This window comes from Cheilinus undulatus, linkage group 12 (assembly GCF_018320785.1).
Source record: "Cheilinus undulatus linkage group 12, ASM1832078v1, whole genome shotgun sequence".
In the NCBI taxonomy this organism is placed as follows: Eukaryota; Metazoa; Chordata; class Actinopteri; order Labriformes; family Labridae; genus Cheilinus; species Cheilinus undulatus.
In genome coordinates, this window is record NC_054876.1 from 16,933,757 (window position 1) to 16,945,711 (window position 11,955).

At 39.0% G+C, this 11,955-nt stretch overlaps 1 protein-coding gene across 1 annotated transcript; it reads left to right on the forward strand.

Moving 5' to 3' along the window:
- The first annotated feature begins 920 nt into the window (after positions 1-920).
- Positions 921-10,419, forward strand: shpk (sedoheptulokinase). The gene is made up of 7 exons (XM_041800712.1): positions 921-1,130; positions 1,238-1,379; positions 2,727-2,901; positions 2,971-3,123; positions 5,170-5,345; positions 7,063-7,263; positions 9,578-10,419. The coding sequence occupies exons 1-7, from the start codon at positions 993-995 to the stop codon at positions 9,970-9,972; spliced, it is 1,380 nt and encodes a 459-aa protein (XP_041656646.1). The 5' UTR covers positions 921-992; the 3' UTR covers positions 9,973-10,419.
- Positions 10,420-11,955: the final 1,536 nt, after the last annotated feature.

The window sequence follows — 11,955 nt, forward strand, 5'->3', positions numbered from 1 at the left end:
CTCGGGCATAGTCGGAGTAATGAGTTGTTATGGGCAGATGCCGCGGACTTTTCCAACCCCCACGCTGTGCAATGGCATTTATTTGTATAGTAAAAAAGACATGATATTTGCATCAGTGCACTACTGACCAATTTGAATTCAATACAAAATACAACAATATGACAATGAACTCTTTACCTATTATGATATAGGGCGCTCTGTTCATGCGCCATTTTGATGGAGGTGCAAACAAACCGCAGCACCTCCCTTTACTTTGCTGGAAAGATCACTCAAGTCACAATTCTGGGTAAGTGGTGTGATGGAGGTACCTGGGACAGTTACCATTTTATGAAAAATTTGGACAGGACATCCAAAAATTCATTCACCCATGTTGCCAAGTCACAAACACATGCTGCTATGGAGAGTTGGCCATCGATCAAGCTTGATTTATGTAGCACCTTTCAAACAAATATAACTGCAGTTCAAAGCGCTCTACAGCAATGTGGAAACGTAACTGACAAAAAGGTAGACTGTTTAAAGGATTTAGAGATACACCAATGATATGCTATATCAGGCCAAGTGTCAGCCATGCTTTATTACTAGGAGTACTTGGGTTTATTATCAATACTGGTATTGATATCAGAGCAACCCTAGATCTCATGGGTTGAAAAAACTGATATTATTAACCAGTGTTTAACTTGTCAAAATGTGCAGGTCTACTGGAAGAAATGATCTTAGAGTCACTTTTAAATTAGTTTCCCTTAAAAAATAAATTACTAGCCTAGTGAAGATTTAACTGAAGTTAATTACACGAGTTGAAACGATGATATTAGCGTTTATTTTACCCAATATTTTATACTAATGTGTAACAGATTGTAAGTACCCCATATATAAAATGCATTTAAGATTTCTGATTTCCTTCTTGCCCGTGAACGCAGCAGTGTTGACTTTGCACCGTCATGGTGATGTTGTCATGCAGCTGAATGAAAGATCTCTCAGTGTTATAAACAGCGATGTCTACCTATATCCTGGGCATAGACGTGGGTACCACTTCAGTAAAAGCTGTATTATTAGATACTAGCTCCAGGTCGGTGGTTGAGAGTCAGGCTTTACCGACTTTGTCTGATGTAGCCGACAACAGCGGGATAAAGGTGAGTGCTGCTCTCACGTGCCACACATAACTTCCCCGAGTATTTACCTCCATCACTGCTGTTATTTTGGTAAATTTGTAACTTGGATACGCTATCATGGCTCGCAGGCAAAAGAGCAAGAGCCCGTCCGGATCATAGACGCCGTGAACAGATGTATCGGTCTACTGTCCAAGGAAAAGCTGCAGCATGTCCGCAGCATCGGACTGTCCGGGCAGATGCATGGAGTTTTATTTTGGAATGCCAAGAGCGGTAAGACTACTACTACCATGGACGCTGTGGTAATGTGTGGTAGTAACCGCTCTGAGACATGAGGAGTTTGAGCTGCAGAGAAGCTTGCTTCATTCATTGAATTGTTTGCACGTATAAAAATTGATCAACCCATTTTATACTCTTAGGCACAGGCGTAGCACAGGGGGGAAAAGGATACTGATTACCAGGACCCACAGTAGTGAGGGACCTTGAGAAGCCTGCAATGTAAAGACTGTTTTAATTTATTTTTTCTTAGTTATTAGTGTCATTATTGAATAAAAAGCGATTTAATGAATCAGTCCACAGACTGAAATTTGTATCAAATTGATTAAAATAAAATACTGGGGGGCCTCTGCTCCTCCTTTAAAAATGTCCAAATGGTGTAGTCCACCGCTGTGAAACAATGGAACTAAATTCAGTTTAACCATAGTAAATATATTGCTCATAAATGGCAAAATGATGGTTCAAAAATACATTTAAATGCATAGATATCTGTAAAAACTATGCAGCATGGGGCCCAAAATCCCTAGCTACACCACTGCTCTTAGGTGAAAACCCTTACTGGTTAAATCTTGGTTACCCACCTATTTCATTAGTATTTTTTTTACCTCTCAATTCCTCCCCTGTTTGTTTTTGTTTCTTTGCTTTTTAAGACTGTAGTTTCACATCTTGTAGGATCTTTTTGTCTTTTTAAGGGTCAGTTACTGAAATAACTCCCTAATGTTTTTAAGTCATAACACAAAAGCTGTGCAGTTTAACCTCTGGAGATTTGAGGCTTTTCAATGGGAGAGAAGCATTTTCAGGCTGCTGAATTGCACCAATTATCCACTTTATAACCTGTGACCTTTTAACATGCCTTTCAGATATGGACTAGGGAGTCTAAAAATTGTTGAGTGCTTATATTAGGCGGCTTCATTTATTTGTTTGTTTTTTTATTCGTATAGAGACAAACATGTAAATTGATGCCACAGATTCCAGCATAAACTTTGTGGAAACAAGATAAACTTTAGCTTGTGGTTAAATGAGATGGGACTTTAAAAGACACAACAATGTATGAAAAATTTATATGAAATATATATGAAAAATCTCAAGAAACAAAACAGAACAAACGACTGCTGAAACGAGAAAAGACTCCAAAACCAAACTCCTCTTTTCAACAGAAACTGCAGATTTAGTGCATCTCTTTTACTGCTATGTTGCCCTCTCCTGGTTGCATCAAGAAATTTACATAAACATGTCCGGCATCAAAAAAAAAAAACTGTGCAAATGAGGTTCATTTTGGTTTAAATCAAAGCCAGAACCATTTACTGATATATACCGCTGTGCTTTTTTTGTGTCTTCCCTCAGGCTGTGATTGGTCCAACAGGGACTTCTTCACACCTAGAGACACTAGTCAGCTGATCACCTGGCAGGACGGACGCTGTAGCAGTCACTTCCTGTCCTCTCTTCCAAAGCCAGACTCACATCTTAGTGTAGCCACAGGGTTTGGCTGTGCAACAATCTTCTGGTACACGAGACACAGGTCAGTATGGACTTTCTCACCTCTTGTGATTTGAAAGTGAACTCTGCTTAGGCGTTGGTTTTGCTGCAGGCCTGGGTTCCTTGAGGACTTCACCATTGCAGGGACCATCCATGACTATGTGGTATCCATGCTGTGTGGTTTGGACGTTTGTGTGATGACTCCTCAGAATGCAGCCAGTTGGGGTTTCTTCAACACCTCGTCCAATCAGTGGAACTTTGATATGTATGTAAAATGCACATTTTCTTATTTTTGTCACACCCCTACTGTGTTGATGTATGCACATCTGTTTAAGTACTAAATGCATGAAAATGTTGAACATTTATATGCATGATGGTATTTAAAATAAATGCCTAAATGCTCTGTATGGCTCTTAATATGCTTAAAGAGCCTGGGCCCGTTTACACCTTCCATTAACATGCATCCCAGGTGATCCAATCTGTGGTAATGGCCTTAATTACCCTCCTTTGCCTATTTAGAAAATGAGCACTCTAAAACTTTCACTTTTAAAATTCAAATTAAAAAGTGTTTCTCTGTCTTGTAGAGGGGAAAGACAGAAGAAAGCTTTTATAAAAGAGCAAGCAAGAAATAGTTGGTGAACTGGTTGAAGCACACAGGTGTGTTGCCAGCAAGGCATTACTACCCGTTGCTCCTCTGCCAGTGCAGGGGAGCCAGTCGCAGGGTTTTCAGCTGGGTAGCCACCCTTCACAGATATTTTGGCCCTTTGATCCCAGAACATCTCCCAAAAGCCTTAGTCACCCCACTTAGGTTCTCTGCTTCTGAGTCGCAGCCAGAAGCACCGTTTATCTGCCTCCTCAGCCAGATCTCTTTGAGCCTTCCTCTGTTTTGACCTAGTGATTCTGAGGGCCTTCAGCAGGTGTTGGGTGGATTTTTCTCTGCATCCCACTTCAGCAGGGTAGGTGCATGCCTTCCACCCTGCTTCTGTACAGGACACAGCAAGCTCCCTGTGATGCTCAAAAGCAGCCTCCATCGTTTCTTTCCTGGTACTGTTAGCTCTGCCCTGATTACTGTCTCGGCAGGGGTGGAATACAGTACAATGTCTGACCTTGGAGAAGTTGTGATTATCTTGTGAGGAACCTTGAGCTGCTGGTTCAGATCAACCCCCATCTGCCACTTGCTTCCAGGTTTAAACATGGACCAATCCCCCCTGGCTCACCTGGAGCACCTGGTTGTGGTGCCTGGGCTAAACCTGTTTTACAGCTGGTCAGAATATGCTGCAAGCTGGGATTTTGGGCATTGCAAAGAGTGCAGCCTGTCTCAGTGCCATACAAAGTTGTATGTTTTGGGGACTTAGAAAGATGTCAGAGTTTTGGACCTGATAAGAAAGCTCAGCCTTACCTGTGGAATCTACCACAAGTCAGCCCAGGTTACAGACCTGGACGGCAAGGTTGACACCATTGCTGGTAATGACACATTCTTTTGAAAGCTGTGATTGGCGGATCCAATAGCAGGCCATATTTTGAGAGTAAATAGCCTACAAATGTGTTAAACACATGCTCCTTTGCAGTAGTCTCTGCACCATGCATGCCTCACTTTGCAGTGAAAAGGCCAAGATGGACTGAAATATCTGCATATATGCAGTTGGCTGTTCAGCCAACTATGATTCAAATAGAATCTGTGTTCTATTGGTGATTTCTTCCTTGCTGTACCCTTATATATATTTTATTGTATTCATTTACCAAGCAGGTAAATCTAGTTATTAATGTAAATGATTTGTCTGAGAAATTTTTAAGTTGCTTAAACATCCTCCTCACTACTTCTGGGAATATTTTACGTCAGGAGCTTCCATAAGCGATAAGATACCATGTGAATATTTTTTGACTTTACAAAGGTCTGCTCTTCACTTTCAGGGTGAAATTCTTAGAAAACACTGTGATTCTCAGTAGTTTTTTTTGGAATTCTTCATTAGGAGCAACTCCTTGGACTTAAGAAATGTCATGAATAAGGCCCCTGGTTGCTAGTGATGTTATTCCACACTGCCATAGTTTTCCTGTGTCTTTAAAAATCCTTCCCTCGCAAGGATCACCTGTAATACTAGCAGAATTAAAAGTGAAACATTTTAAAATTTGAGTTGTGTTTCAGCTACTTCATGCAACATCTTGCTTATTAAGGTGAAGTTGTGCTAACCCCTGTAGTAAAGGTTGTTTACTGAAGGTCGGATCACTCCTATTAATACCAGGTGTAAATGAGGCATTTGTTTTGTTTTGCCTAACCCTAATAACCAACTCACTGTGTGTATGCATGCTCCAGTCTAAAGGAGGCCGACTTCCCATTGCACCTGCTGCCTCAGTGTGTACCATCTGGTAGCTTGGCTGGAAAGACGTGCTCTGAGTGGCATGGTATCCCTGCTGGTACACCAGTAGCAGCCGCCCTAGGAGACTTCCAGTGCTCTGTCTACTCCTGCATGAGTTCCCCGACTGATGCAGGTGATACAGGAAGCGCAGTCATGTCTCTCAGGCCAGGATTACACTTGATGCAGTCAATGCTCCTTGGACGCAAATGCACTTAAGATGGAATAATACTTAATGGCTTTCTATAACATACTGCATCCAGTCGATTGCTTTTATGAATGCACTGCTGACAGAGCTTCAGTTCACAGTAGGGTCAGTATTTCTTAATTAAAAACATCACCAACTTATATGGAAATATTCTCAAAATTTCTCATGTACAACATTTGCCTAAAAGTAAAGGAGCAATACCATAGCAATGAATTAAGATTTTAGGTGGACAATCTTAACTCTAAAGTTATGCTCTTGTTTTTTATTTAGTACATTCAATTGGTAAAATGCTCAAACTGTGTTCTTATTGCCCCCCTCCTATGTTCAGGGTTTGTAAATAATTTAAACATAGGGACGAAATGCTATAATTTTAACACATTTTGATTGATTATTTAAAGCACTGGCTCTTTACTGGTGGTTCAGGACCCAGAGTGGGTCACAGGGCTGTTTTCAGTGGGCCATGATCTGGTGCCTGGAAACAGAATCATGGCATATTATCTTATGAGTATCCACATATTTTATTTAACTCAGTTTCCCTGGACAAGGAGTAAATTCTGGTTGTCTTCTTGAGGTCCTGACTTATTTATACTTTTATCTTGGATAAGACTTGAAGAGAGCTGGTTTTCCTATGATAATGTATTTTTTCTCGAGATCTTTAAAAAACAAAACAAAACAAACAAAAAAAAAAAATTGCATTACAACAGCAAAACAGAGACCAATATGTGTTTGCATGTATGTCCTCCCAGAGTTTTGGCCGGTCTCTTTGTTCAGTCATACTTTTTGTTCCATATAAAGGCCAAATTGGAACATTTTTTTTTCATTACATTTATTTGTTGTTGAATTTTTTTCACGTTATGGAGATGGTGGTGGGTCCTATGGCTGGATCAGTTAAAAACCACTGACTAAAAGCAATGATATGAAAAAACTGACCAACTTTGTGCCATACTCTATTTCTAACAGCAAAGACAAAAGCCCAATAGTGGCATTCAGCTAACATCAGGCTAGCATTACTTTAGCTAACTATCATTACTGTTAGCTTGGCATTTACATGTTTCCGGCTGTATCTTGCAGTACTACAACAGTAATGTTGGTTAGAAAGCTCTCTTTATCTCAAAAGTTAGCCTTTGTGTGTCAGCACTGAAATGTGTTATTCTGTTAGCCTACTGTTAGCATTTGGCTAAGTCCTAGCTAGCATTCCTGTTAACCAACTTGCATTACCTTTTGCTTTACATATATGCTTTTCTGATTTATCTTGTATTCTTTTTTATCAAATGAAAATTTTTTCTAGGATAAGTTGATTGCTAATCGGTAGTTATGCCTCTGTTTAGACGTAGAATGTTCAAACCTAAAACACAGCAGGGTGATAACGCCAGCATTTGAGCTTTTCAACATTAGCTTAATATCACAGTGACAGTGAAACTGTGAATATTGTTAAAAGTAAAACAAACTAACTAAACAGCACACCAGCATGAAGGCAGTGCTGTTTCTTATTTTGTTCTTACTATGTTTGAGCAGACAGAAAAAGCAGGTTGTTATGCATCAAGTGTAATCCTACCATTAGTATCACTTTGCAGCCATGCTTGGTTCTCTTCATACAGGGGAATTAGATAACTATTTTTTGGTATCTTTCCTCTTGTTTTCACAGTTTTGAACATCAGCACCTCTGCACAGCTAACCTTTGCCATGCCAGCTGACTTCAGACCTCCAGACTCTCCCCAGCCTGACTCCTCCATCGCCTACTTTCCTTACTTCAAGGACTTGTACTTGGCGGTGGCGGCTTCTCTAAATGGAGGGAACGTGTTGGCCACCTTTGTGGAGATGCTCAGTGCCTGGATGAAAGAGCTCGGTGTGTACAGTATGCTCAGGAAGTTGTTGGCTTGTTGTAAATGTTAATGACTTGGACTCTTCTCATCCTCTGTAATGCTAGAGAGGCATACTACGCTTCAAAAACCCTAGTACATGTTTGAACCTTATTTTTTTCTTAACCCATAACTAAGTCAAACATACATCCCAGTCTTTTCACATATTGTAAAGTGTTTTTAGAGACTAATTTCTTATTTTATGTAGATGGACTTTTTTGTGTAGCTAAATTGTTAGCGTTAGCTTCTTTCTTTAAAACTGCTGATTCATAGCAAGTTTATAAGTAACATGCACAGAAATTGGTAAGGAGATAAACATTAACATTATCTTAAATCTGATTACCCAAATGAGACGGTTGCTATCAGGATATAAACTGACTTTAAACAGTATATCAAACAGTGCAAACACAAATACAGCCACATTTCCAAAAAAGTCAGGGCGCAGTGTAAAATGTAAATAAAAACAGAATGTAATGATATTCAGATCTCACAAACCTGGAGTTTTGGGAGAGGATCATGTCCCATTCTTGTCTGATGTAGAATATCAGCTGCTCATTAGTCCCTGGGCCTTCTGTGCCGTTGTTTTTTTTTTTTTTCGTTGTATGATACACCAGATGTCTTCTATTGGTAAAAGGTCTGGACTGCAGACAGGCCAGTTCAGCACCTGGACTTTTCTACTGTGAAGCCATGCTGTTGTTATGGATATGGTATGTGGTTTAGTATTTTTTCACTGAAATATGCAAGGCCTTCCCTGAAAGAGACGTTGTCTGGATGGGAACATATATTGCTCTAAAACCTCTATATACTTTTCAGCATTGTTAGGTCTTTCCAGATGTGTAAGCTGTCCACACCACAGGCACTAATGCAACCCCATACCATCAGAGATGCAGACTTTTGAACTGTGCGCTCATGACAAGCAGGACAGTCCTTCTCCTCTTTAGTCTGCAGGGCACTGCGTCTGTGGTGTCCAAAAAGAATTTTAAATTTTGATTAATGTGACTACAGAACAGATTTTTCATTTTGCCTCTGTTTATTTTTAATGAGCTGTAGCCCAGAGTAGATGGCAGTGTTTCTGGATCGTGTTCTCATATGGCTTCTTTGCATGATGCAGCTTTGACTTGCATTTGTGGATGGTTCGGCAAACCATCCACAGAAGTGTTCCTCAGCCCATGCAGTGATTTCCAGTAAAGTATCATGCCTGTTTTTAATGCAGTGCCAGAAGATGATGAGAATTCGATATTGACCTTTCAGCCTTGTCCCTTGCACACGGAGATTTCTCCAGATTCTCTGAGTCTTTTGATGATCTTATTTACTGTAGATGGCAGGATCAAAGTATTCATAATTTTATGATGAGGAACATTTTTTCTGAAACTGTTCCACAATTTTTAGACACAGCTTTTCACGGATTGGTGATCATCTGCCCATTTTTACTTTCCAGTACAGAATCATGCCTGTTTTTTTTATAGATTATTTTTTGGCCCATTTGCCTTTAACTCAATAGGACAGATGTAGAGGGGAATATGAGGAAAGAGGGAGGGGGAAGACATGCACCAAACAGTGCCCAGAATTTATCCTGCATGCAGTGTGTTGAGGACTCCTTTCTCTGCATATGGGCGCCTGCTATAACAACTGAGCTCAACCAATGCTCAATCATGTGTTGAGTGTTGAGTGTTGAAATGGTAAAATGTTTTAATTTCAACATCTGATTTATTGTTTATGTTCTACTGTGAATGAAATATAGGTTTCTGAGATTTTCAAATCATTGCAATCAGATTTTATTTAGATTTCACTCAGTGCCTCACCTCTTTTGGAATTGGGTTATACGTTGACCACCCTACCTGCAAAAACTAAATCTTAAATAGTGCATTTGTCTTATTTCCTGTAAAAAAAAATCATTGCATTGATCAAAGGCCATATTAACCTCACAAGTTCAGATCAAAATCCTTTTTCAGGATATAAATTCTCATTTTAAGAATCTAAAGTTAAATTTGCTTAGAAAAGACTGAGCCATATTAAATGCATCATTACTTTAACTGTGACTCATTTTAACCCAATAATATTTAGAAAATTAGTTTGCAGCTAAACATTTTAAACTGCTTTGGAGTAAAATTAAGATCAGCAAAGATCAGTAACAGTCAAAAAGAGATTTGCTTGTTTGGGAGAAGAGAGAACTGTAAGTTTGTTTTTAATGCTCCCTCCCAGGGGAGAGATGGAGAGACTCTGAATGATTTAATTGATTTCAGTACACTGATGCCAAAATGTGAAACTCTCTAGTAAAAACCTCATTCTTGGGACTCCCAGGTGCAGAGCTGAGTGATTCCAGCCTGTATGAGAAGCTCATCAGCAGCGCCCTGAATCAGAAAACGAGCGACCTGCGGGTGAGTCCCACCATCCTGGGAGAGAGACATGACCCCCTCAGCCTCGGCCAAGTCACCAACATCTCCACCAACAACCTGTCTCTGGGTCATGTGACCAGGGCACTGTGCAGGGGAGTGCTGGACAATATCACCTCGATGATGCCTTCTGAGCGGCTTCAACAGGCAGGGGTGAAGAGGATTGTGGGTAGTGGGAGTGCAATTGCCCGGAATGAGGTACTTAGGCAGGAAGTGGAAAAGGCGTTTTCTCAGCCAGTGGTGTACAGACAGAACACAGACTCTGCTGTTGGGGTTGCCATGGTTCTCTGTGATTTACTTTGAATAAATCGAAAGGAAACGCTGAACTGTTTACATCAATAATCTTGAAGTCTGCACATTTTAGAGAATCATGATTAATAGGCAGGTAAAAAGGAAGGCAAATTAAAGGGCTACAATCAGTGTTAATTTTGGCAGCACTTTTTAATTTAGTTTTAGTTATAGTCTTTTGCCAAAAATATCTTTTGGTTTTAGTCATAATTTAGTCATCTCAATTGTTTCTTTTAGTCTATTTTTAGTTGACGAAACTTCCCAACATTTTAGTCGACGAAATTTACAGTATATTTAGTCAACTGGTTGTTGGATCTCTCTTCAACTTACCCCGCCACCACGCAGCAAAAGCAGTTGTGATTGGACCTCCGCCGTATCTCATCCCACCTTTCCACACAGACAGAGTAGCTGTGATTGGATGTATGCCTAACTTGCCCCTACTTTCTACATGACGAAATTAGGTCTGATTGGATAAAGTCTCTGTCATACATTTTCGGCGCGTTTTTATTTGTTGACTAAAGTGTCAATTAAAGGTACAGTGTGTAAAAATGGGACTATCAACATCTAACAGTCAATTCTGGAGTGTGATGCTCATTTCTCTGGTGATAACTGTGGGAACCAGTGAAGTTTAATAATCAATACATGCCTAACTGTTATTTGGTTCCTTCTATGGTGCCTTAGAAACAGGCAAAATGCAAAAATCCAAGATGGCAGCTTCCTTGGAGGGGACCCTCCCTCCCTATGTATGAATAAAAGGCTTATTCTGAGTTAATTTAAAACATAAATTTAAAAAATGTGTCATCAGATGTCAACACTAATTTAGATCAATCTACTTATAAATGTTATGTTTCATTTTAACCAAGCTTGTTTTGCTAAATGCTAATAGGCTAAATATTACACACTGCACCTTTAATTTTGTATCAGTTTTTGTCCATGTGCACTTGTTTTTATTAGCTACTGTCTCGTTTTCATCAGGGGAAAAAAGGCTATTGACAAAAAGTATAACGAAAATAATTAGTCAACAAAATTAACACTGGCTGCAATAAGATTTTACTCTGTGAAACTGAAATCGAATGACTGTATTTGCTAAGAGAACAATCAAAAGTCGCTGTGAGTTTTTTAGCACCAAAGTATCTGTCAAATGATTTACATTCTGACTCACTAGCTGCAGAGTGCACCACAAATCCCTACCTCTTATATCCTTTATTTGGAGGGTGGTGAGCCAGTGCTTTAGAAACAACCATGCAAATTAAGTGATTTTTGTAAGCCTTTTTCTAGCCTCAATATCCCCATTTTCCTGCAATATCCATTTTTTCTCAATAAATTAATACATTATATAAATAGGGACATGTAGTTACATTAATGCATATGTTGGAAGAGTGAAATAGTTTAAATGTACACTCCTAATTTTTTCTTTAATTTTATATTTTCTGTGTTCCAGTTTTGGGAGGGAGACCTTTGAGATTTTTTTAAAATTAATTTTCTGATTAACTATAATGATTGCTGCTTTTTCTTTGTCTCAACTTAAAATCTCTTTTAGAAGTATTGCCACTCACAAAGTGGGTTATGTTCTTTAATTTCTGTAAAAAAATTTTTATTAATTTAATTTTGCTTAAATTCTAATACACTTTGTTTTTAAGTAGATCATTTTAATTTATGACTGCTGTGAAGTTTGTCTTTCTTCTGTTGATCTGTAAGAAGAAATGAATGAGAGATGAAGCAATTCTGTTTTTAACCATCCAGATCTTCAAGTAAATACTGACACAAACAACAGAACAATAAAAGATACAAAAATAAATTTATGAAAATTAATTACAGTTTTTGCACTGATTGACATGGAACATTACAAGATGCCCTGCTCTTTTTGGCTTCAGTAAGTTCTGTAAAAATGATGAATAACATTTCAAATGTAGCTAGTGGAAATATAACTAGAATCATTCACAAAGTCAATAGCTACGACTGGTTCCTTATACGCACTTCCAAGGTGGTCTAAAATGC

What these genes read in the sequence shown, in the direction of transcription:
- shpk (XM_041800712.1), top strand. Translation starts at nt 993, where the DNA reads ATGTCTACCTATATCCTGGGCATAGACGTGGGTACCACTTCAGTAAAA. An exon ending in AATCAGTGGAACTTTGATAT is followed by an intron (nt 3,124 to 5,169) that starts GTATGTAAAATG and finishes TGCATGCTCCAG; the next exon opens with TCTAAAGGAGGCCGACTTCC. An exon ending in GAGTTCCCCGACTGATGCAG is followed by an intron (nt 5,346 to 7,062) that starts GTGATACAGGAA and finishes TTGTTTTCACAG; the next exon opens with TTTTGAACATCAGCACCTCT.